The 27,990-nt window shown below is 33.0% G+C and overlaps 1 protein-coding gene across 1 annotated transcript in view; it reads left to right on the forward strand.

The window, feature by feature from the left end:
* Positions 1 to 27,990, forward strand: part of LOC142345469 (uncharacterized) — a 66,980-nt gene that overhangs the window by 32,848 nt on the left and 6,142 nt on the right. Inside the window, exon 2 of the mRNA XM_075397527.1 lies at positions 20,158 to 20,729. Coding sequence (XP_075253642.1) covers positions 20,158 to 20,729 — 572 coding nt within the window. The remainder of the gene's footprint in view (positions 1 to 20,157; positions 20,730 to 27,990) is intronic.

Consider the following 27,990-nt stretch of genomic DNA (forward strand, 5'->3'; position numbering starts at 1 on the left):
GAAATTTTGCAAAAATCAGAACAAACTTGAACGTTTTTCCTAAAGCAGAGAAAATTTAAAGAGAAGCAAACTCATTGATAATAACCAATTGCATTCACTTCCTCTCAAAAAAATCATTTTTTCTATAAAGATGTGGGCAACTTGATTATTGATATTTTCATCAACCCTAACACTAATCGATTTCAAGTTAGTTGACCAGGAAGCTTTCGCCGTTCTTATTAACCAATAATGACGCCTATCGGAAACTCGGTGTCCGAAAATGTCGGAAATAAGTGTCAGTCTGTCAACAATAGTGCGTTCTGACAGTACCCGTAGTACCCAAATTTAAAAAAAAATAAATCCTGATAAGTTTGTTAAAATGATTCTTTGTAGAATTCGAGCGCCATTCTTAATCCGACCAATAGTTTGCATGCGCAATAAACATATTATCAGTGAATACTTAAGAGTTTAGACCAAGAACTGCCAACTTTGTGCTTTGCGAGTGATCTCCAAATTCGTTAGAGAATTCTCAATTGGCTAATTCAGGCCCCAAGCCCATATACTAACAAAGTAAGAGAAGTACTGACGATTGTCCAGGAAAAGTTGCAAAGATCAATTATTAGACAAGCACCCTAAACCTTAATGCCCCTGGACTCGTACTCGACAAAATGTGTGTACAAAAAGTGTGCAAAGCTATAGGCGAAAAACAATGCTCGACTCAAACTGACAGAATTGTCTTTTGACTAATCATTACAGCTTTGCTCCACATAAGTTTTTGTTTCTGGACTGTGCGATTTTAGGCTAATGATGAGCCGACCCGCTAGTGTTTATTTGGGTCTTTTCACAAGCCGAGGCTGTGTCTATGAACAATTATAAACAATTATTCTAACTCGGTATTCAAATTTATCAACTCAATGGCGTTGATGACGTTATCAGACTTTTTCAAACATACTTTTCATTAACATTGAGTGTTAGTATCTGAATAACTGAATCAAGATCCATTGAAATTAATGAAATCCCACACTTTTTAGTGCTATTTCTGTAAACAGTTAATGAGAGAGCAAATCTTTAATAACTAGGTTTAGTACATTTCGATACACTTTTAAAGGTAATTTTAGCTAGTCACGCTTCCAATCAACGGATTGTTGGCATTTACAGTGATGGGGAACTAAGCCCCCTTTCCTCTCTGGGGCAGGAAATAAAAAAGTCAATTGTCTGCCGTTAGTACTGTGTTATAACTAGTTGTTATTACTGCGATTATAGGAAGCGAATAAAGTTGAGCCCAAATTAAATGCCCACAAAAATCGATTAAGCGCTCATTAAAGCAGCATTAGCGGGAATTAAGCGGCGTTTTTCCTGCATTTACTAACAGTGGGCTATTATCAGTACCATCAACGGGCAGTTAAACGGCGATAACCGGCCGACATGGGGGATATACCGCCAGAAAAAATTGGCCGACAAAAAATTAGAATTTCAGTTGACAACTCCGCCGAGATCTATATATAAAAACATAAATTGTAATGGGGGCATGGAAAACAGTAAAACACTGGGGGGGGGGGGTGACAGAGCAGATCCCCTGACCACACACCATTTTTAATGTCTGGACGATCTCTAAATTTATTTTGACAAATGCAATTTGACTATAATCAGAAATAAGCCACGGATAAATTTCTCATTTTCCTCTCGGCTAAACCCCCGGTCGGCCAACATCCCTAGCCCTCAGCTGTAGCAAAGATGTAGCAAAAATTTTTCAAATAAATCAATCGCGTGACAAATTGTTTCCGCTCTTGTTAAGACAATTTTCTGTGCTGCATTACAAATTGATGAAGGGCTTCGAATTTCTACAAAAGGTGAAGTTTTCAATTCAATTTTGAACCGCTGAGGGGGGACGGGTTTTTTGAAGCCAAGTTGAAAAATGCATTATGATATGTGTCTAGAATGTTTGAGCTAAAACTATTTGAAGAAAATTTTTTGTTGTTTCGCTGCTGATTGCAACAAAAAATTATTTTCAGGTAACAACACTTGAACTTTTACATGTAAAAATTTGCCTGAAGTACAGCTCAGGTGTGTTTCAGGCGCTTTTACACCTGAAATTCACCTGAACGTCCAATTACCTGAACACGGTTCAGGTAAAATTACCTGAACTTTTTTTTATAGTGTTTAGTAGGATATGAACACTAACAAAATCATAATAATGTGACCAATGATGATGGAAGCAACTTTCGGATGCCTTCCGTTTGTTTTCAAAAAAACCTATTGAACAGAGATCTGTACAATGTTAAGAAAACTTCACAATCAACACCATAACTAATAGCAAGTTTGTCAGGCATTTTTTAATTAAGCATTAGAAGAGATATACATTTTGGTTGATCGATATATTCATCGCACAGGTTTTTATTGGCATCATTAGAACGACCGTCTATCTTAGAAAAATTTAAGAAAAAGATTTCTTTGAATTTATTCTTTCCCCTCTGTTAACGAGGTTTAAAATTTTGTAAAATTTTGTGATTTACGTTGATTTGGCCAATATTTTTACTTGAAATTGTTAGCAAAGTTTTCTTGAAAATATGTTATCATTGTTAACGATAGTGATTTAGGTTTTACCACTAGAAAAAGAAGCGTGTTGTTGAAATGTTTGATCCAATTTTTAACTAAAACATTTGCAGGACGTTTCATCTAATATTGCACAAAAAAATCTTCTTCAGAACAAATTGTTTGAATTTGCAGATTAAAAAAACTGAAAACTGCTGACACAGTCCTCCTTGACTCCAAAGACGGTTAGTTTTACTTGCGTTCCCTCTGAGAGTGTTTTTGAATTCAAATTTTGTCGGTTGTTTCGCTAACTTAACTCGATAGTGATCCAAAATGCACTGAAATATTGAACTATTGTTTCGAATTACCCATATCAATTACTTTTTATGGATATGTATAATACGCCAATGACAATTTTAGTTTTGGTTTAATTGTTTTTGTAAAAAGTTCTAAAACAATTCGGATTTTATTCATTTGCTGTGTTTTTAAAATTAATTTTGAATTTTTTTGCTTTTCTATGTTATCTATGGAAACAAACAATTCAAATCAAGATTTTTTGATGAGAGCTCCAATTGGCATTTTAAAGAGTTTCAGGGAAACCTATCTAATTTCTTTCACCGGAAGCTTATAATTATTTTAAATTTTTAGAGTTAATTTTTTTTCTTATAAGTAATGGATAATTGAGCTGTGCCACTTTTGTCTCTTTTTTGGTCGACTGACTCCTAGGGTCAACAAAAACAAGTCTAAAGTTCTATCTAAAGGATGGATTTTCATATAATTATTTTAGCAGTTTTAAACGCTTTAAACAATGGTTTTTCGGCTTTGATACTACGAGTTTTCACAAAAAAATTTGTCAACATTGGGACATTTTTATCTTTGAGGATCTTTTTCTTCTCTTGTCACAAATTTTACTGGTCAGATGACACGATATTGTTATTTAAAAAGAAAGCACAAATGGACATATAATGTTTTTCAGCGGATAGATTTTGGTTAAAGGCAGATTTCTGGATAAAGGCAGGTCTTAGCTGTTGCTTTTGCATCGAAAAGGCAATTTTTTGTTCAGTTGATAGCTAAAGTTTAATATGACTTTAAAATCAAGCGTTTCAAAAACGCGTATACCTAATTTTTTTACTTGGCTGTTTGCTGTTCTCTTTTGGCTACTGGTTATCTGTTCTCATTAATTACAGGTCGCACATCATTTTTTTGCTCTAAAGAAGAGCACATTTGAACATATCTGACCATTTTCTTTGGTGCATTGCTTATTGTTTTAACGGCTTCGACATCGGTTTTTGCCAAAAATTTAATTAGTATTTTGATTTTTGTTAGTATTTGTAGTTATTTTTGTAGACGTCGGACTTATTCTGAAAATTGACTAAATTCAATGGCTTTTTGGAGAAATAATCGAACCTTTTTAATGATTTCATTGATTAGCTAAGGTTTGATATTGGAGACGTTTGACATGGTGGATATTGACAGATTTCATTTTTTTTATATCTGTTAATTAATGAACATAAAATTTTTAAAGATTTCAGTTAATATCTAAGGTTTTCTTTTATTAAATTATTTTTAAATTATTTTCACAATATATAAATTTACTTGTTTCGTTGCGTCTGATGTTCTTTATTGACTACCTGTTACCGAATCTCATTAAGGACTGATCCCATGTTTTTTATCATGAAGTACTAATTATTGTTTTTAGGTTTGATTTGACACTATTCGGATTCTGGAGCCTCCTTGTTTACTATTAACAATAACTGTTGAGCTTACTATACCAACATTATCCTGCTAGTCTTCAAAAACTGTTATGATCTTTTAGTCAACTTAACGAAAAGGTTTGTATTCGAAACATGTTTCAATTTAAGGAAAACGTATTTCAAAGACGTAGGGTATGCTCACAATTTTGTAATTTTTATGTTAATGTGCACGCCTTTTTGGCTAATTTGAATTTTAGATAGCGCTGTTTATAACCACGCCAGAAGCGCAGTTTTGAAATCCAAGATTTCAGCTTTTTGAGTTATGCAACAAAAACTTTTGCAACAGTTGTTGCAAAACCACCATCATCTTGAAAACTGGATTCAAATTTGTTGTCAAAATGACCAAGCGTATTGTTCCAATTTTTTTTTAAATGGGGGAATATATGTGCGAAGCTTAATTTTTTCTCGACTGAAGTTGACCTTCGCTTGCTTACGGATCGCAGAGAGACAAAGTGTTTCGTTTTTTTTAAATTATCAATTTAATCGAGGTACACGAGGTACAGTTTAAAACGTTAGACGGAAAAGTGGTAAAGGAAAAAATAATTTGGGAGTCTCTCTTAGGCTAAGTTTAAGTGTAGATTTTAGTCATTTTTGATTTATTACATAAAAATTATAGAGGATTAGGGAAATTTGGTAATTAGGTAATACAACCAATCATTTAGTTCAAAATTTAGATTAGACTGAACTCAAAAGACACCCTTGTGTCCGATGAAATGAAAAACTTGCAAGAATTCTGCAAGTTTTATTGCCAGATCTTGCAAGAGAATGCATACGGCTTCCATTTTCTTGCAAGATTCTTGCATGTTTTCGATTCACTTGCAAGTTTCTTGCAGGCTTTCGAAAATCGTATGAAAGAAACTTGCAAGGTTTTTAATTCCTTTACCTGGCTACAGGGAATTATTGGTCTAGCTAAAAAACGAAGGTTAGCGTTTATATAGCTGATGTTGTTGCAGAATATTTTCTTGACTTTGACTGTTGACTTTGACTGTCTCAAGATCTCTTCCTCATTTGGTAGACAATTGAGCCAAAAATGTGGATGATCGGGGACAGAACATTATATGCAAACGCATTTTACCGAGCCTCCTTGTTTACTATTAAGAATAGTTGACGAAATGAGTATACAGCGTTATATTGCTAGTCTTCATGCATTACCAATAGTTGTAATACTTTTTTTATTCAACTTAACGAAAAGGTTTGTATTTGAAACATGTTTCTATTCAATGAAAACATATTTCTAAGACGTCAGCTCTGCTCACAAAACTGTAACCTTTGTTTAAATGTGAATGTTTATTTGGCTATTTTGTTTTTTAATAAGTGCCGGTTTTAATCATGCCCTAAGCGAAATTTTGAAATCCAAGATTTCAGCTTGTTGACTTTTACGACAAAAACGGCTACAACAGGTGTTGCAAAACCACGATCAGCATGAAAACTGAATTCAAAGTTGTTGTCGAAATGAGCAAGCATTTTGTTCCACAATTTGTTTTAATTTTGGGAATATATATGCGAGGCTGGCTTTTTTCTCTACTCAAGTTAACTTTTCTTGTTTACGGATCACAGAGAAAGAGAAAAAGTATTTCGTTTTTTAAACAAAAAACTACCAATTTAATCGAGGAACAGTTTAAAAAGTTAAAAAGAAAAGTGGAAAAGAAGAAGATACATTGGGAATCTCAATTAGGCTAAGTGTGAATGTCAATTTTAGGCATTTTGATTTCTTACAAAAAAAATTTATGAAAAAAAATTTGCAAAAATTTATGATTAGGGAAATTGCGTAATTCGGAACTAAAACAATTTATTTCGTTCAAAGTTTATAATAGACTTAAAAGTTTTTTACCTGTAGCTTATTACTTATTTCGTTAAAAGTTTATTACCTGTAGCCAGGTAATGGAATTAAAAAACTTCCAAGTTTCATTCAAGCGAATCGAAAAACTTACAAGCATCTAGCAATTTTTGTGCAAGATCTGGCAAGAGAATGCATACGGGTTCCATTTTCTTGCAAGATTCTTGCATGTCTTTCGATTCATTTGCAAGATTCTTGCAAGCTTTTCTATTCGGTTGAATGAAACTTGGAAGTTTTTTTAATTCCATTACCTGGCTACAGGGAATTATTGGTCTAGCTAAAAAACGGAGGTTAGCGTTTATATAGCTGATGTTGTTGCAGAATATTTTCTTGACTTTGACTGTTGACTTTGACTGTCTCAAGATCTCTTCCTCATTTGGTAGACAATTGAGCCAAAAATGTGGATGATCGGGGACAGAACATTATATGCAAACGCATTTTACCGAGCCTCCTTGTTTACTATTAAGAATAGTTGACGAGATGAGTATACAGCGTTATATTGCTAGTCTTCATGCATTACCAATAGTTGTAATACTTTTTTTAGTCAACTTAACGAAAAGGTTTGTATTTGAAACATGTTTCTATTCAATGAAAACATATTTCTAAGACGTCAGCTCTGCTCACAATACTGTAACCTTTGCTTAAATGTGAATGTTTATTTGGCTATTTTGTTTTTTAATAAGTGCCGGCTATAATCATGCCAGAAGCGAAGTTTTGAAATCCAAGATTTCAGCTTGTTGACTTTTACGACAAAAACGGCTACAACAGGTGTTGCAAAATCACGATCAGCATGAAAACTGAATTCAAAGTTGTTGTCAAAATGAGCAAGCATTTTGTTCCATAATTTGTTTTAATTTTGGGAATATATATGCGAGGCTGGCTTTTTTCTCTACTCAAGTTAACTTTTCTTGTTTACGGATCACAGAGAAAGAGAAAAAGTATTTCGTTTTTTAAACAAAAAACTACCAATTTAATCGAGGAACAGTTTAAAAAGTTAAAAAGAAAAGTGGAAAAGAAGAAGATACATTGGGAATCTCTATTAGGCTAAGTGTGAATGTCAATTTTTGGCATTTTGATTTCTTACAAAAAAAATTTATGAAAAAAAAATTGCAAAAATTTATGATTAGGGAAATTGCGTAATTAGGAACTAAAACAATTTTTTTCGTTCAATACTTATAATAGACTTAAAAGTTTATTACCTGTAGCTTATTACTTATTTCGTTCAAAGTTTATTACCTGTAGCCAGGTAATGGAATTAAAAAACTTCCAAGTTGCATTCAAGCGAATCGAAAAATTACAAGAATCTATTAATTTTTGTGCAAGATCTTGCAAGAGAATGCATACGGGTTCCATTTTCTTGCAAGATTCTTGCATGTCTTTCGATTCATTTGCAAGATTCTTGCAAGCTTTTCTATTCGCTTGAATGAAACTTGGAAGTTTTTTTAATTCCATTACCTGGCTACAGGGAGCAACTGGTCAAGCTGAAAAATGAAGGCTAGCGTTTAAATAGCTTGATATTGTTGCGGAAAATTTTCTGCAGTCTAGTTAAAAAAACTGACTTTTGAGATATTCTATTATGTTTTGGTTGTGTTACCCTCTTCGTTTTTTAATTTGGGCTTGGGAACGGCAGTGGAAAGGTTACAAAAAAGAGCTATAGGAGAGTTTAGCAAAAAACCAGGACACACCTAAGCTACAAACTCCCTCCAAAACAAAACAAAACTAAACTTAAACCAGCATAAGTTAAAACACAAAAAAATTTTGTTAGAAAATTTCTCAGCCAAGTGTAGAAAACCAACTTCTTGAGTTTATATAGCTGATGTTGTTGCAGAATATTTTCTTGACTTTGACTGTTGACTTTGACTGTCTCAAGATCTCTTCCTCATTTGGTAGACAATTGAGCCAAAAAAGTGGATGATTGGGGACAGAACATTATATGCAAACCCATTTTACCGAGCCTCCTTGTTTACTATTAAGAATAGTTGACGAGATGAGTATACAGCGTTATATTGCTAGTCTTCATGCATTACCAATAGTTGTAATACTTTCTTTAGTCAACTTAACGAAAAAGTTTGTATTTGAAACATGTTTCTATTCAATGAAAACATATTTCTAAGACGTCAACTCTGCTCACAATACTGTAACCTTTGTTTAAATGTGAATGTTTATTTGGCTATTTTGTTTTTTAATAAGTGCCGGTTATAATCATGCCAGAAGCGAAATTTTGAAATCCAAGGTTTCAGCTTGTTGACTTTTACGACAAAAAGGGCTACAACAGGTGTTGCAAAACCACGATCAGCATGAAAACTGAATTCAAAGTTGTTGTCAAAATGAGCAAGCATTTTGTTCCATAATTTGTTTTAATTTTGGGAATATATATGCGAGGCTGGCTTTTTTCTCTACTCAAGTTAACTTTTCTTGTTTACGGATCACAGAGAAAGAGAAAAAGTATTTCGTTTTTTAAACAAAAAACTACCAATTTAATCGAGGAACAGTTTAAAAAGTTAAAAAGAAAAGTGGAAAAGAAGAAGATACATTGCGAATCTCAATTGGGCTAAGTGTGAATGTCAATTTTAGGCATTTTGATTTCTTACAAAAAAAATTTGTGAAAAAAAAATTGCTAAAATTTATGATTAGGGAAATTGCGTAATTCGGAACTAAAACAATTTATTTCGTTCAAAGTTTATAATAGACTTAAAAGTTTATTACCTGTAGCTTATTACTTATTTCGTTCAAAGTTTATTACCTGTAGCCAGGTAATGGAATTAAAAAACTTCCAAGTTTCATTCAAGCGAATCGAAAAACTTACAAGCATCTAGCAATTTTTGTGCAAGATCTTGCAAGAGAATGCATACGGGTTCCATTTTCTTGCAAGATTCTTGCATGTCTTTCGATTCATTTGCAAGATTCTTGCAAGCTTTTCTATTCGCTTGAATGAAACTTGGAAGTTTTTTTAATTCCATTACCTGGCCACAGGGAGCAACTGGTCAAGCTGAAAAATGAAGGCTAGCGTTTAAATAGCTTGATATTGTTGCGGAAAATTTTCTGCAGTCTAGTTAAAAAAACTGACTTTTGAGATATTCTATTATGTTTTGGTTGTGTTACCCTCTTCGTTTTTTAATTTGGGCTTGGGACCGGCAGTGGAAAGGTTACAAAAAAGAGCTATAGGAGAGTTTAGCAAAAAACCAGGACACACCTAAGCTACAAGCTCCCTCCAAAACAAAACAAAACTAAACTTAAACCAGCATAAGTTAAAACACAAAAAAATTTTGTTAGAAAATTTCTCAGCCAAGTGTAGAAAACCAACTTCTTGAGTTTTTCCAGTATGTTTTGGTGGTGGGGATATGCAACGGCGGAATTTAAATAAAAACAAAAAATTCGGTTGAAAGAAAAGACGTTTCAAAATGCAAATTGCAATTAAGCGAAGAAGATCAACTAAGAGGTGAACTTTTTTCTTGCTAAACTAGAGAAACGATTTTTTTGCATTTGAACCCACATATTTAAGTCAACTCATACTTTGATCTTTGTTAGTCTTGGACGAGTAGAAGATCCGATTGAGAAGAAAAATGTTTTAAAATAAAAATTGCAAATAAGCGGATATTAACTAAAGGACGAACTTTTTTCCAGACAAACTACATCAACAAATGTTTTTGATTTAGCTCCTACATATATACAGCAACTCCTACGTTGATTTTTGTAATGTTTGGACGACTAAAATATCCGTCTAAATTACTGGTTTACCAAATTTGTTTTAGCTACCAAAGCAACTCCAGAATTCAAAAACTCGCAAGAATTTAAATAATCACAATTTTCCAAAATTTAAAAACTCGCAAGATTCTTGCAAGATTCTTGAAAAATTCTTGCAAGTTTCGAAGGGTTAAAAAAATTCCATAGATCCCAGTTTCGTAAATCGTTCAATAGGCAATAATTTAGTTCAAAGGTGTTTTCTTCAACAAAATTAACCTGATTTTTTTGCTTGGTTTAATATCTTGCAAGATTCTTGCAAGAATCTCGCAATTTTTGAGCCAATTTGCAAGATTTTTACAAGATTTGAATCAACTTATCATTAGGGCAATGTTACAAATGAACTTTTTTGTTGCTATTTTTCTGTTCTTCTGTTCTTGCATTCTTTTCCTCCTTCAAAAAATTCATTTTTGGAAGTTTTTTGTAATTGAAAAGAGTTTTGAGATTTGCCAAGATGTATAGAAGGTCACTCAATATGGGAACCCAAAGTAAAACTGAAGGAATAGTTTTTGAGAAAACAGGAAAAATATATATAATAAGTTCTCTTTTTTGAGCTCTTGGGTTAGTTTTAACCTACAAAATGGTTTTTAATTTATTCGCCAAATTGAATCAAAACCCTACACACCAGAAATAGAAAACAAACTACTTTTGATTCAAAACAACAGAACTCAAAACTTTGTTCAAACTTTTCTGGCTTATGTACATATTGAAGAGTTTGAACAATTGCTGGGTAATTAAACAAGCAGCAGCAACATAATGGAAATAAATTAGTACATAGTTTGATTACTTTTGCCAGAATATTACACTGATCAGAGTAAATTTGAAATACTTGAGACGAGACTTGAACACAACGGAAAGCATAGTCTTTTGGGGAAAAAGTAAGGAAAAATATATATATTTAAATTTTAATAATGTGTTACTTTTTCTGATATTTTGAGTGAATTTCACATTTGAGCCCTGAAGTGAGCTATTCATTTACAGCCAAAGGAAATAGTACAGGACTCATCAGTATCAGTTTACTATATTCTGCGAGATTTTACTTTAAACCTAAAATCCATGTGCATTAATTAAATATTAGTTCTGATTGATGAACAAATGATTAAATGAAGCTCATGACGGATATTGAAAACAAGGACAACTGGAAAGACAATTACATTTATAACACGCAAACAATAAATATTTTTCATCTTATAAATTCATCTTATACTGATTCTCTAAATCATTTTAAATTATGTACTCTCGAAGTGGCTCCAACTATTGCACAGCTTAATTTAACGGAAAACTTATGCAATAGTTACATATAATCAAGCTGAAAAAATCAAAACAGAGGTGAAGTTTAATTTGATAAAAAAAGATTTAAAAAAATTTCCGATGGTTTTCTAACGTAGGCTTTGTTTCAGCACATTAACAATTTGATATTACGAAGTAAATAATAAAACTATATATTGGTTATAACTGGTAATATTATCTCCAATAAACTCTTGGAAAAATCACCTTTTTGAAATTTTGAAATTCGTATCGAAAAATGCTCCAAAGAATTAAAGTGTTAATTTTTCCTGGAGGGTGAAAACAATTTTTCTGAAAAAAAAACTAATTGTGACGTAGATTGATATAGTCTGTGAGACTCACAGGCGCGCACCCAAAGTGCTGCATTTGTCACGTTTTTTAAAATAGTTAATTAAAAGTTTTTAATAATTACTATAAAATACCAGAATCTAAGAAATGTCGAAAAAACAGCCTTTTTTAATAGGATTTTCTATTATCGACTATAGATTATCATCGACTATTTCTATAGATCTTCGAGAAAATTTACTCTATCAAATTGTACGTTTCGCTACGTGATGGAAACAAATGCGAGATTGCGTGAAGGCTAAATCAATGGCCCGCAAAGTTCCGCAGTCTTAGCGGGTGTTGGCAAACATTGTCAAAACTAACAAAATCTTTCAAGTCAATTTTTATTTTGCTCTGCGTTAAACAGTTTATCAAAAATTTGTTAAAGGAATAAAGTGAACGAAACGCAAAAATTCTATCTTGTTCATATATACTTTATCACAACTTTGATGATTGTAGAAAACATTGTCATCGTTAACAATATCAACAAAGCCACTAAATGTGCTTTATCTCCAGCTAGCTCTCACAAACATTTCAAAATATTTTTTTTTTCAAAATGAAAAAAATTTTAATACAATTTATGTCATTTAATCAAAATGACAAAAGAGCATTGTTGAAATTTGTTGTGGTACCTCACAGTTGTCCTTTTTTTTTTACTATTGAAGTTTTTTTTACTGAGGAAATGTTTCATTTTCATTTTGATCGAGTCAACCATTCCAGTTTGCTGATTCCTCGCAGAGTTCTTAAATATTATTCCAAGTTATATGTTTCCTGAGGCTTCATGCAAGGGCTCCTGTATATTTCTGCTTTGTGGTCATAGAAGGATAGTCATTAATGGTTTCATACAAATTATACACCAATTGATAACTTCATCGAAATCTCATAAAAACCATATTCGGGTTCTGTAATTTCGTACCAAGATCTGCGATGATTTCCTTAAAATCAATGAAGTATTGTATTAGGGAGTACGCCATGAATTGTGAGTTATCATCAAATTTATCATGACAATTAAAAATTGTGACCTGGGTCGATGAAAGCAAAATAAATAATTGATGAAAAAATGGCATTTTTTAAAAGAAGTTATGTTAACCAGGAGTACATATTTCTCTTGTGGCTGCAAACAGGGCTCTTTTGTGTGTCTGAGAGATCAAACTTGTCACCAAAGATCAGATAGTTACCGAAGACAGAGAAAGACAGGAAAACGAGGAGGGGAGAGAGTTTGGCGTAAATGGTGTCGTCTCCTCATTTTAGTATCTCATTAGGAGAAAAGAGCCCAGGGCAAACGAGAGGGAGCATCAAATATGAATTACTATAGACCCTTCGCCAGTAGTATAGTGGGGGGGGGGGGGGGGGGGTAGGGCACAGGAGTAGGGGTTGTGGTGTGTGATATATTCTTTTAATTGACGGGAACTGACACTTAGTATCATAAATTACGCACTATCGCCTCCCAAGGGCTATCTATCCTTATTCACCACTAAGGCTATAGTCTCTAACAGCACAGTGTGAAGTGTGTGAACACGCGTCAACTTGTCTCACTCTTCTTTCATGCTTTGTTCACGCACCAATCACTTGCATCACCAGTTTTAGCAAAAAATTGGCCTGTAATCATCTCAAATTTTGAACACAAACCAATTTTGTAAGATCTTACAAGACAAAGTTTATCTGTAAAGTCTGCACAAATTGTTGGTATAACCTTACCAGAACCTTTAATCTTTCCAGACATTTTCTGAAGATGTTTTAAGCTAAAAAGTATAGCTGAATCCTCGTCTTTCATACCGCAATCCAGCTCTCGTATTTGATAATCACAGTTTTCACTAAACGTTTGGATCTGAGAGCCTTCGAAATCACTAGTCGATTGTCCAGGATTGACCTGACATTTAAATATGTATTTGATATAGCTTATTTATGCATCGCAACTCAATTTTAATCTTTAATTGCAAAACCAATCAATATACGCTGTATATTGCAGTATGAAATTATGTAAAAATAGGTTTTGAACAATAATTTATTAGCAAAACGTTCTTAAATATTGAATCTTTTTCCTTAATGAGATGTTCCTGCATTTATTTGCATTCAATTTTCTATCGAAGCTGATTGTATGCTAAGTAAGGCCTAAATGCTAACCTAAAATAGTCTTACTTAGCATACAATAGACTTCAATAGAAAATTGAATGCAAATAAATGCAGGAAAATCTCATTAAGGAAAAAGATTCAATATTTAAGAGCGTATTGCTAATAAATTATTGTTCAAAACCTATTTTCACATCATTTTGATAATAACATGCAGCTTATATTGATTTGATTTGCAATTATCAGTTAAAATTGAGTTGTGATGCATAAATAAACTATCAAATACAATTAAAAGGTCAGATTAATCATGCACATCGAGCAGTACTTTCGAAACATCTCAGATAAAAAATTTTGAGGTAACCTTTTCCACTTTCTTAAGCCCTGAATATAAATCATCATAAATGTCTAGATGGCCATATTCCCAGGGGAATTTTGTTCAAATGGACATATAGCACAAGCAGTGGTATAAAGTACTTTTCTCTGCTTCATTTGCTTTCAAAATACAACCTTGTTTTTAAGGTCACATATTTAGTTCAACTTTTGCTGCATGCATTCAAATTTCAAGTTAGAGGGTAAATCGATATAAAACAAACTAACAAGCATAGATAATGTTGCAATTGCAAAATTTAAAATGACTAGAAATTTTAGAAATGGGTTTTTGTTACATTTTCCACGCAAAAACTATAATATTGTCTGCTTGTAATGCGTGGTGCTGCATACGTTGATGTTGCTAGTTGCTAATTTTGTAAAAATTTCAGCTGAAAGCAGGGTTATTGTGAAAGTATAGTAGCTGGACTGTAGCGAAGCGAGTCTCAAAACGCCCATTCGTTAAGTGCTCATTTTTATTCGTTGCTCAGTTTGTCGTTCAGGAAAGTTAGAAAATTTTAGACGGTATATCACTTTAACTAAAGCTAATTTAAACATTTTCGACAAGCCTTCGTTTGTCAAAGCAATTCTTGTGTAGTGCTATATTCGGTTCAAGCTTGTTCGGCTAAATTAAAAATTTGACGCTCATAACTTGTTAATTGTTTATGTCAAAATCTAATAAAGCATTTTGTAGCACAGTTGATGATATAATCAACTAAATGAAAACCTTAAATTCCAGTCCAGATCAGCGAATGAAGCTTTCCAGGGACCTCGTAGAATTAAAAGTTTTTAATACTAAACTTAATATTTCAATTGCAATTTATCCTAAAGAAACAAATTGAGCTCAAAAAGGTTTTATTCTCTCAAAATAATGTTTCATAGGAACTTTTGATGGATAAGAATTCGACTATCAAAAGTGTTGAAAATATTTTAAAATGGTTGAAAACAGTATGGTTGAAACATTTTTAACGTAGTAAACAATACAATGAATACATTTTCGAGGTAATTGTTCCTACCCCTTTTGAGGGGGAAGGAACTATATACTCAAACGGGTTTGTTTTGTTCAGTCAATTTTGGCCGATCGATATATTCATCGGAGAGGGTTGAGACTGGTATCATTAGAAAGCTTGTCCAGCGTAGAATTTGCAATTAAAAATTTTTTTTAATTTCCGTTTTTTACAGGGAGTTATAGAGGTTTAAATTTTGAGAAAATAGTGTGAATTCCGGCGAGATTTTATTAACTTTTTCCGGAATTTTTGAATAAAACTTTGCCAATTTTGCTAAAATTTGTTAATTTTTTTGAAAGTGTTGTTGATTTTTATTTGTAAACACAAAAAAAAATCACAAGAATATTGTACGCTATTTTTTTTTGTCAAAAATTCTGGCTAAATATTTCAAAATTAAGACTATTTCTTCAAAAACAGCACGAAATAAGTTTATTTAGTCCATTTTGATTAAATTTACCGGAAGTACAGACCCAAACACCACTAACATAATTTTTGTAGACTCAAAGGGTTGCTTTTTTTACTTCAAATTCCGTTGAGAAAGCTCTGTAATTAAAACCTGGCCGTTTTTTGCTAAATTTTTTCGTTGATTATCAAACACGCAGCATCTATTTTTGATTTTTTAATTAACAAAAAATCAATATCTATAATATTCAATTAATTAAGTTTTCTTAAAGTACAAACAGCATTAGCAGGGCTAGTTTTGGACCAATCTTGGACTGCTATAATCCAAAAATAATTCTGAAAATAAATCTCTTCTACAATAATAAATAAACAGAACATTTCAAAAAAGCTCAAAAACTAATGATAGTTCCGATTGGGTTCCTAATTAGCTCCACATTATTGTATCTAGTTGATTACTTGAAAGCTTATGGTCGTTTTGACTTTTAAAAGTATTTGATTTTCAAATAAACAATGAGTTATTGAACTTTTGCCTCTATTTTTCTCTTTCTTTGGTCAACTTCTAGCTTATTGTCCGCAAAGAAAGACTGCTTCTTCTTTCTATTGAAATTAAACTGAATCGTTTATTGCGGTTTTACGCCTTAAGTTATGGCTACTGGCTTTGATACAACTAGATTTCAAATTTTATTAATTTTTAGGCATTTGCCCATTTTTCACGTTTTCTAGTTTTGTCACATTATCACGTTATTGACAGTTCATTTATTACATTATTGGCTTTCAAAATAAAGCACTATTGATATTACTAAAACGCTTGAAGATATAGATTATGATTTTAACGGCTTCGACACTACTTTCTCGAAAAATTTAATTGATTTTTTTTAAATTGTCTTCAACGGCCGTTTTTATTTTGTCTTTTTAGTCGTATGAAATTTTACTGTACGATGACCCGATTTCATTGCCTTTTCATGGAAGAATAGATGAGACGATATTCTGATTTTATTAGATAGCTGATAGTTTTCATGACTCTGAAAGCAATTGTTTTCCAAATTAAAAAAAAACACTTTTTAACTTCTTAATTTTGTTCCTTTTTTGTCTGGTTGTTATCTAGTCTCGTTAATTACCGGCCAATTAGGACATTACTGTTGTCAGGGGAAGGTTACAAAAGGGGATTAGTGGCACACAATCTAATGTTTTTCAATAATTCGTTGACTTTACTGGCTTCGACACGAAAGAAAAATTAAATTATTTTTTGATTTTTGTCATGTTTGACGTTCTTTTTGTAGACATAAGTTATATTCTGGATAATTGCAATTCTTGTGGGCTTTTTTGGAAGAATGTACGAACCTAATTAGGTTTTTTATTCTGTAATTAATGTCGTTCATGTCTTTGGAAATATTTTTTTTCGAAAAAAAAATAAAGTGTTACTTATTTTTGCATTTTGTTTTCCATTTTTGTCTACCTGTTACCTAGCTTCATTAATGAAAGTGTCACATAATACATGATTGGTGGTTGCAGTAAGTGCAATTAAACACGTTTTGATGGCCATAGTATGGCTTTACTGTTTCGAAAGCGTTTTATGCCAAGTTTTATTTGATTTTTTGTTTGTTGTCTGTATGTTCTTTTTGTAACAGCGTAAAAAATTGAATACCGGCAGCTCTTAATTCCTTCTGTGGAAGCATATGTAATCGTACATCTATGGGATATTTTATTTGATTTCTAATGGTTTTCATTATTTCGAAATTAAATGTTCTTAAAAAAAAGCGAATTTATCAACTTTACTGTTTTTGTTTTTATTGTCTAATTGTTACCAAGCCTTTTTTATGACTACTCCCTGATCTTTTCTGGTGAATTACAGGTTATTTTGTTTAATATCAGTTTTATCTGACGGTATTTTGACTTTGTTATTAAGTTTTGTTTTTAAAACGGACATGAAGTTTTTGATGTAATTAATTTTTGTTGTTGCTGTTGTCTGATTTTGCTGTTCGTCTTGACTCGCTTTCTTAATATTTGCACATCTCATCAATCTAATGCGCCATTTTTACTCCACCAAAGTTATTTGCATTGGAGACTTTCTTTTCGTTCATACCAACTTTTTTTAAAATACTTGAGTTTTTGTGTTTTTCTATGTTCCTCATTTGGTAGACAATCAAGCCAAAATTGTGGATGAGCGGGGTCGGAACCTTATGTGCGATCGCACATTACCGAGTCGCCTTTTTTCGTCCAATTTTAGATACTTTAGCCAAATTATGTTAATTTTAGCAACAATTTTGTGAAATAAATGCGGTATCGAATAGCGAGATTGTTTCTTGTCCTAGTGTGGATTTTACAATCGAAGGATTTTGTTTTGGGGATCTCATCTTTTGTTATGATCTTCACATTTTTTATATGTCAACGCGAGAGCATTTTGAATCAGTAATTTTGGTAACGCTGGCATAGTAAAAAGAGATTTAAATGAGTCGTTTAAAGCGCAAAATCCCTTTAGTCTGCTTTCAAAGTTGATAGAGATTTTTGTTTGCACAAATTTTTGGCCATTAGAGGTTTGTCACGTACTGTAAGTCAATTACTGTTTTTCACATGAATTTCCTGAAGTTTCTTCAAATTTGATACACGTGTTCTAAGGGATCATAGATGCTATTTTTTGAATCGATCAATGGTCAGCAAATTATTTTCTTGTCTTTGACTCTAAAAGTTTCATAAAATATGATTTGATGTTTTAGAGTTCCTTATATTTGTTGCTATTTTTTATTGGCTTGTCTTGTTGAAAAAAACCTCTGAGGGTTTAAAAATACATGTTTAACTAGATAAATATTTATTTATTTTTTAAACAGCTTATTTACATATGACATTTGTATTTTTACATTTAAAGGTTTTTTGAATTCTGCCTTTGTTTTTTGTTTTTTTTAAGGTCTAATAACTAGGTTTTATTATATCATTTTAAGTTAAATTATTTAGTTTTAATGACTTAGGCACTTTTATTGTTCCCAAAGTTTTCGTGAACTGGTCTTTACCTCTACTAATCTGCCCCCTCTTATTCCTCTTTGTTTTCCTATCTGTAAATCTCTTTAAAGACGGATAACATGGAGCTTTTTAACGAGGCATAGGTGACGTTTTAGAACAATTTCAGTCAATAACTTATGATTTTTGTGACTTACACACTATGTGTTTTCGTCAAAGTTTTCTCTATTTTTGGGCCTCCAATAGAACAATAAAAATTTTTCATTTTGTTTTAACTTATTAGTGTATGCTTTCGATGACATTGAAAAGTTTTGATTAAATAAAATTAATTGATTTTTGATATTTTCCTCCTTTTGTCGTTCTTCATTTCGACCTGAATATTAGTATCAAGAACGACAGCTCACAGATGCATTTTGAAAAATGAATTGACTGCGGAGTAATTTTATGTTTAATTAAAGTTATTTGAGTTCAATACAGATTTCAAAAATTAAAATGTGCAGCTTTAAATTTTGTCCTTAAATATTTTATATTGTCTTGTCTCTAATCTCAATATTAACAAAACGCATTGGATATCAAATCCACCAGTTCAGTGGCTTAGGGTTTCAGTTTATTGCTAAAATTAGTGACCTCGACATTATTAAAAAAGCTTTTGAAAAATCAGTTGGTGGGTTTTAAAATTATGTCTTCAGATGTTGATTTTTAGTTTCTTGTTGTCATTTTTTGCACTTTGTCCCTGCAATTGAGAAATGAAATTCGTGCTCTTCTGTTTTTTAAAACTTTTAATTTAATAATGTGTTTAAAATGCAATTCCTTGTTTCGATATGAGTCTACTTCGTCCGGATTTTTGTTTTGTTTCTTTCTGCCTTCTTATGCATCACACGTTTTGCTCACTCTCACAAATTCACAGCAACGGAAAATTGTTGCAACTGGCTCTATTTGCTACTTATACAATAGGGATTTTTTTGCGACCAGTACTCGTACTGACTAATAACAATCATTCGTCAAGAAATTGAAGAGCCACTTGATGGTTTTTAGAACTCTGCTGCTGAATTTGTTTTCCTGGGCTCATTTGTCGCCACATGTTGCTTTGTTTTTCAGCTAATTATTGGATAATGTTTCTGAGCGCACGTAAGAAACCTTATTTGAGAATTCAAAATCTAAATAAATTAAGTAGGAGTTAACTGCATAATCTTAAAACTTTGTTTCTTTAAGGACCTTTTTGTTTGACGGTTGGTTTGAAAATCGTATTGAGGTTGGTGTTAGGATCTTAATGTTATTGTTTGAAAGTTAGGTGTTTACTTGTGACAAAGTGTTGTTTTTTTCTGCTCGAGGCAAATATCGATTATGAATTCCTTTTTCAGGTAAAGGTGAAATTTATTACTCTGTTATTTTTTTGTTCATAACAGTGAAAGAATGAGTTACCAGAGTCGTATTGACGTGATTAGTGTTATGTTTGTCCTAATTTTAGAATACATCATAATGGATTTTTTTTGTTTTGACTTGCGGTTGTCGTTTGAAGAATGAAAATTCAAATCAAAGTTGCACTGTCGATTGATACGCGTGGTTGCTTGTGTATGATACTGTTTCAACCAAATTGATGTGACTTGATAAAGTTTTAGAAGGCTTTAAGATCTGAAACATTATTTTTGGTCAAGTAAGTTTGCAAAATCTTATCAGAATAAAATTTTCAAATAACTGGGTCTCCGTGTCCGCATGTTCAAATGTCTCATAATAGTTTCGTACCAGATGATGCACGATAAAAATTCTATACGGAATCACGGCAAGAGCGATGTCTGGCAAATTTTGCTTAATAATTGTTACAGAGTCATGACATTTGTTCCGGTTCTGCTTTTAATAACAATTACGAAAGAGATCCTTCCATAAATTGTCATCTTTTATGTTTTAGGTGAACGGCGTCGACACGCGAAATCTGTCTCACGAGCAAACTATAGCTTTATTCAACAACCCCCCACCCTCTCCACAAATAAAGTCTCCCGTCAGGAATGGGACAAAGACGCCTCCAACTCAAGAAGAAACAATCACAATAAAAGTTCTCAAAAGAAAAGAAGCTGAAAATACAACAGAATGCAATCAAACAACCTCTGCTGAACAAATTGGATCAAATGAAAAGATAAAGCCACACGAGAAAGCTTCAACTTCAAAACCAAACTATCCTAATCAAAAACTAGAGAAAGAATATCTTCCAAAATCTAAGGATTCAAATAGCAAGAGTCCAACCAATCGCAATAATCGAGGTTCGTTGTCATCAACCAATGAGAGGCGAGGAAAATCTGTAGACCCAACCAATCAGCGATCACCTTTAGCAGGACCAGTCTCAAGCGATAGTTCCTCGCCCTCTGACCCAGGGTTTTTCAAATGTCAATTCAGTCCTGGCCGACAGGGTTCGAGGGAGTTTGTTGACGATCAATCGGAGGGAAATTATGAGAACACATGGATGGTTGCCCATAACCACGACAGGTTAGAATACATATGTGTAAAAACATATGTGAAAAAATACTGAAAGTTGGATGCCAATCTTGTACGATTTAACATTCAATTGCTGCCTTTGAAATTAAAACTTAATTTGCTTTTATAATTTTTGTTCTGTTTTTTCATAGGAATAGGATAAGTAGTGTGGTCAGCGGCTATTACCGATGTTTTTTTGTTATTCCTCAAGAAAATTACAATACCTAAGTAAGTGTGTTTTTGCCCGTATTATTAATTGCTCTCAAACAAAGTTTGTAGCAATTATATTAGTCCTGTGGTCTTGTAACAACCCAACTGTGGAATTAGCTAACTCCCGGTACTGCTAAAGAATTAGAGCTTAAAGGACTCTAACTTACTATCTCCAGAACCGCGGCCAGGCATGCTACGGTTGCGCTACAGCTGTGCTGAAGTAGGAACTTTGTAAGCTTGATATACCACAAGTTGGGTTATTACAGTCTTTTTTTTTCTAAGCAATTTTTAGTTGACCAATTTTTGGCCCGTCTGAACCTTTTAACTTTTTGTCCTCAAAAATGGTATAAACGGATAAATACCAGAGGGCATTAAGTGATTGAGCAGCACTCTTAGAGCGTCACACCTTATCAGTCCCTAATAGTCCTTATTATTTCGAGGAGACAATTTCATGGTGTGGTGTTGCCCAACTCCCACTCATTCCCTAACTTTCCCTTCGTCCACCCTCCTCCACCTGGCAATTTAGATCCCTTTATCGTCTAGCACTCCCAACCCTACCCCCAACCTCTGACCCCACTCTACCCCCTCCCCTAAGGCCAGGATCCCTACCCCCAGCTAGCTATTACCGGAGTGAACCGCTCGCCACTCGTTTTAGAGCAATTCGCCCGCCGTTAGTCGGTAATATTTATTGAGCACGACCTTGGAAGATTCACATTAGGTAGCAGCAGGGTATGATTGATTTGTTTCTAGGGTAAAACGTCTTTGAGCTGACTTTAGAGTATCAGCGGTTACTTTGTTGTTTCTTTCTATTAAAATTTTGATCTAATTCTTGTAACATCTTTCGTTTTTGAGATAAAAATAACTTGTGATCCTTGCAAGATTTCAGGTTGTCCACATTAGAGTAAACTTACAAAAACCTATGCAATGATTAACAAAGGTTAAATAAAGATACGGTGCCGTGTACGTTTTCATCGGCTCTGTTCGAAATCCGCTCTCTCAAAAATGATTTTTAGATTAATTGTTCATCTCGATCAAGTTACTCTTCAACGTTTTTAATTAAGTGGGTACGAACAAATTTAGAAGAATAATACGGCGCAATATATGATTGGATCAGTTTGCGAAGTTGTCTAAGATATGGTATTTCTTTCTTATTAAATTGATCAAACTATCGTAGAGATGTTGCTCAGGGCAGTTTAGAAAGTAATACGTCCCAGCTGTTGCATTTTAACGGCTGTCAATGAAAGTGCTGCAATTATTGGTGCTGTGTTTTTATTCCATGCCCTGATTTGATGATGGGAAAATATCATAAAGAGAGGAGAGTATAGTGTAAAATATTTTAGCTCCATTGGAGAAGCCTATCCAACAATTTTTAATTTAAATTATTTTGTAAGTTGTTTTTTTAATTGTTTTATGTGTCTTATGTGTTTTATTTGATCTATGTGTCTCGAAAACTGCACAAGTAAGAATTTTACCGGGCCATATCAGTTTTCCGGTAAGCTACTTCAACAACGCCGCCATTGCCGGTAGTAAGCCCAAAAAAAACACAATCATTCTTCTGGAAAACCTCAAAACGTCAGTTGTTATCTCGACTTGATAGTTGTTTGGCTATACAGTGGTTTCTGGCACCTTATCCATTTTGATACGGCCTGAATAGCATACCTGAGAAATCTCTGTAACATCCGTACTGCGGCAGTTCGAAAGTACAAGATCGTGAGGCTTTCTTCTACGTACGTACTGTTGTCCTTGCAATTTTTCTAATTTTGGTCAACCTGGGATAACCGGAAAATCATTCAAACAACGATTACCACGAATATTGTATAATGGTTAACCAAAAACCGCCATCCAAATTGCCTTCCTCTTTTTTACTATACTTTCTGTATATTCATTCTATATTCTTTAGATCATTTGAAACAGAAAGTTCGATAGCTATCCATTTAGAATTACAAATACATTTTTTCTCCATGCAAATGAGATCGGGGAACGCTTGGGATCAGGATAAGTGTAACCCTTTCTGTCAGAATCAGTTGAGAGATTTTACGAGCATAAAACACTTTAAGAGCTCAGACAGTTTATGACGGGAATTAAACAAATTTGTCCCCTGGTTGCTCTACAATGGTAAATAAATAGATACGGACACAGGTGCGTGCTTGTTTGTTTACAATCAACATTTTACAGCCTCATAAACAATCTTTTTAAGCCAACAAGCAAACACAACCAACTAAATCCTGACTGACAAAAGGCTCAGATTAGTTCTGTCTTTCTTTACCTTCGTTTCTGTTCATCAATTTTGCAAGAAGACCAATTCCTGCATTTCCTATGGAAAAACCGCCCCGAATATTAAATGACTTAAATGACGCACTTTATATGCAAAACTAGTTCAGCTGATTTGTTTCAGCTTTCTCAACGATTCATGTCACGGCTTTTGTTTTTTTTTGCATTCTTGTGCAAGTTTTTGACTTATGTTTTCATTGAAAAGAACATCAAGAAAGATGTGAAATTGCTCTTAGGTTACTGAAAAGTTGTGAGTATTTAAAGCCAGTTTTCAGCACTAAACCTAAGAATTACTTTTGTGTTCCAATTCAATAGGCGAAGAAAGCATTTAACGCGTGATAGACAATAGTAATAGGAGTAAATTGTTTTCTGGTGAATCCATAATGTTTTAAACATAAATTAAGAATCCTTTTTTTAAAGTGTAATATGTCTTCTTTTTTCTTTTTTTTTCGGAGACAATAACGAAAACTCCTCAGCCCATTCTAGAAAAAAATAAGTGTAGAATTTTGACGACACAGACAGAGCCAAATCAAAAAACACCCAAACACCACACATATTACACACACACAAAATTTCACACCCCAATTCCAAAAACGAAGCATTTCATATAATTTTTTTGGTTACTGATCTTTACTCAAAGTTCGTCGCGTTTTTTAGAAACAACTAGTTATGGACTAGTTTAGGGACTTGTAGCGGTAATTATAATTGTGGCTCTAAGTTTTGTAATAAAACTTTTCGAAGATTGTCGAAAAATTTTTGTCAATTTAGATGTCTCATGAGCGTAATGAAAAAATTTTTTTTTCAAAATCTGAGATATGTGTTACTAGCGAGATTTGAGAAATAGAATTTAAGTTCGGGAAAATTTAAAGTATCAATTTGTAACAAACAATTTGTAATTTGTCTATTTTTTAATGTTTTCTGACAGTTTTCGGACTCTGCCTCTACTTGTGGGTATCATTTCGGAGAAATAAACCTCTCTGAATGATTCTCTTTTTTTTTCTGCCTCTCATGAACAAACATACCCAGGCACTAAAGACACGCACTCACAAACATTCACCCAAAGATGTGCACGCACACACACACACACCCACCTACACATACACACACACACACACACACACACACACACACACACACAAACAAACACACACAAAGACAAACAAACAAAAAAAGAACCCGGTCACAAAAAAAAACATAACCATTTCAATTCTTTTTCTGACGACTTATCTATAAACATGGTTTACATGACTAAATTATGTCTTAATTAATCTATCTGGAGAACTGACTGTGGATCTGTTGAGGCAATTGTAACCGTATTTGTAAAATTGACACTAAAATTTCAAAAAAACTTTTTTTAAGTATTTCCCCGAAAGTGTTGTCATTCCTGATGCTTCATGAAGGCAATGGGACAATTCGTTTTCAAGAAAAATCTCGCAGAGTTTTAACCAGCTGGATTTAATCAACACAGTCTTGGCTATGAACATATTTAAAACCCGCTTGATGCAGTTACTATTAAAAAAAATTTGAAATTTTTTAACATTTCTGACAGTTTTAACACTCGGCATCTACTTCTTGGGTTAACCCTGAAAATTTTTATGTAGTAGTAGTAGTGAATAGAATTGGTTTTAGTAAATTTTATTTTGTTCCATCTATTTAACCATTGGGAGTATTTTTTTAACGAAAAGAAAAATTTAGGACTTTAAATGTAAACTGAAAAAGAAAAGTTTCTTTCAAAACAAGGCTTCGTTTTTATGAGGACTTTTGCAGTCAATTAAACGTTTAGTCTTTTAGTTTACAAAAACGCCCATAGTCTGGAAAAGATTAATTCGAAGAGCATTTTCAAATTACAGAGAAGTGGAAAAATTAATTCCTTCTAACTTTCAAGAAAAAATTAGGAATGTGTATTAAATTTTCAAAATGGCTATCTATAAACCCCCTAACTCTAGAAGTTTTCTGTATTGCCTTATTCTTCTGTATTGCTCTGATAACACAAGGAACACAAAAGAAGGATTTCCATCTTTACTTTTCAAAAATGAATTTGATAGATTTTGTGTTTGTTCCATGAAAACTTTCAAATTGTTAGTTCTGATGAAATGAGAAGAATTGCAAAACTACTCTAGAATTTAAAGAAGAACAGCTTTTTTCTGCTTTTAGGTTTAGATTTTCGCTTCCAACATTTTTCTACATTTGAATTTTACCATTTTTAGAGCTCTAAATTGCCTCAAATCTTCTGTTATCCAAGGTCTTGTTCAATGCAGAGAAACATCGGTTCTTACAATAGATGTTTTAATCAACAGCAAAGAGAGAGAGAGAGAGAGAGAGAGAGAGAAAGAGAGAGGGAGGAAGTTTTTCAAACAAAATTTTGAGAAAAAAACAACAAAATTATCGATTTTTGTTCGACACTTTTGGTCAATTAGTTAGATTTGTTAATTTTTAAGCTTGAAATGGTAGAGAATTACTCATGAACGCCCTTTAATCTAACTAATTATACTACAAATTTCTGTTTGTTTTTTTCTTAAATTTCAACGCGATGCCCCCCCCCCCCCACCCGTGTCTTCCTTTTGCGGATTTTTTGCCTTTGCGTTTTTTCCTTCGAAATTTTAAAGTTTCCCCGTTTTTCAAATTTGTGATCTTTCTTATATAAATCAAAACTATGTCTTGAGTGTAGAAAGTGGCGTTTTTTCTTTTTTCTCTACCCTGCGTACACAAAAAATGAAATTTTGAATGAAGAAACAAGCCAGCCTCGCATATAAATTCCATTTTGAAAAAATGTTGGAACAACAAGGTTGATGCTATAAAAAAGAGAAGGTGTGGTTCTTGTTCATATTGGGAGAATATATGCAATTAAGATTAGTGTGAAAGTGATTGATCGATTTGTAGCCATCAGATGCAATGCAGTGCTATCACATGCGTCAATGATAGTAGTAGACCTTTTGACCCATTTCCAACATTTGATCTAAACGCACCTTGTTTCAACCTCCCTCTTTCGGAGTTCAATGCTAATCAATTTAATAGTAGGAAAAATTCAGATGCTAATATTGATCAGACTTCATAACAGCAAACTATCAAAACGGTTAATTAATTCTTTAAATTATATTTATTGGAAAAAAACTCGATCTGATCATGAAATAAAAACTTGTACCAAAATAAAAAAACTTCAGGCATCTTTTGTCAAATTTCAAGAGCTCGAAGTTCAAGAAACAAAAATTTATGTTCTGAACTCTTACCAAACTTCTCATTGAAATCTACATAACTCATCCAAAAGCAACCTTCTTGTTTTTTTTTATATCAATCCATCCTTATTTTTACATATCAGGGTTTACATGTCATCCTTATTTTTACAGTAGGCATCTGTAAACGACATTGACATTGATGTGTCACATATTTAGACAGTGTATTGGAAACAAGTACATAGCTACACTCATTGCTATCTAATATGACGCATATTTGTACACGCTACTGAAGTGAGCCAACAAGGAAAATGACAGCTTTTACCGCTCCAGTAATGTCGCTATGTTCTAGCCGCCGCGCATAGCTCAGCTTGATGTTATTTGCGGCTATGGCTCTGCTGCTAAGCTTGAATTGCCAGCCGGTGGATTGTATCCGCGCATAGGTGCAAAAAGTTATTCTATTACGAATCTCTTATCTTACTTTCTTTTTGACACATTCGAGACACCAACTATATAAAGCAATACGCACATTTGTTTTCTCACATTTGTATCTGACGTAATTGCATGGCGGGCTTTTAGTAGCATGTTCGTGGTCACGGAAATTGATTAAAGACACTTGGAAAAACTTGCAAGAAAAACTAAAAACAAGTATTTACAATAAAGTTGCAAAAGGCAACCAGCTTTAAGCCTATTTTGCGTCCCCAAAGAAACTAATCTCGGTATTTTCCTGTTTTGATTATGAAGAGCGGCGATTTCTTGGTATAAAATAGAAAATTGTAAGCCTCCTTTTTCGTATTTTCAGTTTCAAATCTATCATGCTCAAGTTTTTTGCAGCGGTTTTTAGATTACACAATCGTTAAAATTGAGTCGTAGAATACCACTAAAATCATAGATATTCCACAACGCTGTAACAACTCATATATTTATTCGCTAAGTTTTGCTGAAAAATTTTAAAGCTCCATTTAGACTGTTTAGATATCAAATTTGACATTTCAGCTTTTTTGTTTTAATAATTGCTTCTTTCTCATTTTATCAGATCGAAAAGTAGTTTATCTTGAAGTGCAGTCCTTTATAATAGACCAAATTTTCTATGCAACAGCTTGTCGATATCAGTTCTGAAGTTGTTTTCATGACACTAGCATGAAGACGGGCCAAGCTACAAATAAGCTAATAAAGGGAACTGGCACTGAATTTAGTACGAGTTTGCGCATGCTGAGGAACTTTTTTTATCAAAGTTGTTCTATTCTCTGCTAGAATTAATGGTAATTTCAACTGTACAATCATTAATTTGTAGCGTTTTGCTGAAGCAGGACAGAAAAAACAAGTATAATCATCTACCTCTCAAAAGATGGGCACTATATCTTCAGGCGCACATTTGAGGTAATTTTCTTCGAGTAATCCAAATGAACATTCGAAATAAAATGTAAAATTATGTGCAAAATAATAATTCCTTAATATTTTTCATTTCCTTTTCCTATTTCTGGTAATTACTTGTGAAAAACAAAATAGAGTTTAGGTTCAAAAATGGTTTTGAGTTTGGTTTTGACTTCCATATGGCAATAACATGGACACTGTCTGAGGAAATTATGAACAAATTATGGAAATTTAACCTGAATCCTTGT

Source organism: Convolutriloba macropyga, chromosome 9 (genome assembly GCF_964194025.1).
Source record: "Convolutriloba macropyga chromosome 9, txConMacr16.3, whole genome shotgun sequence".
NCBI lineage: Eukaryota > Metazoa > Xenacoelomorpha > Acoela > Convolutidae > Convolutriloba > Convolutriloba macropyga.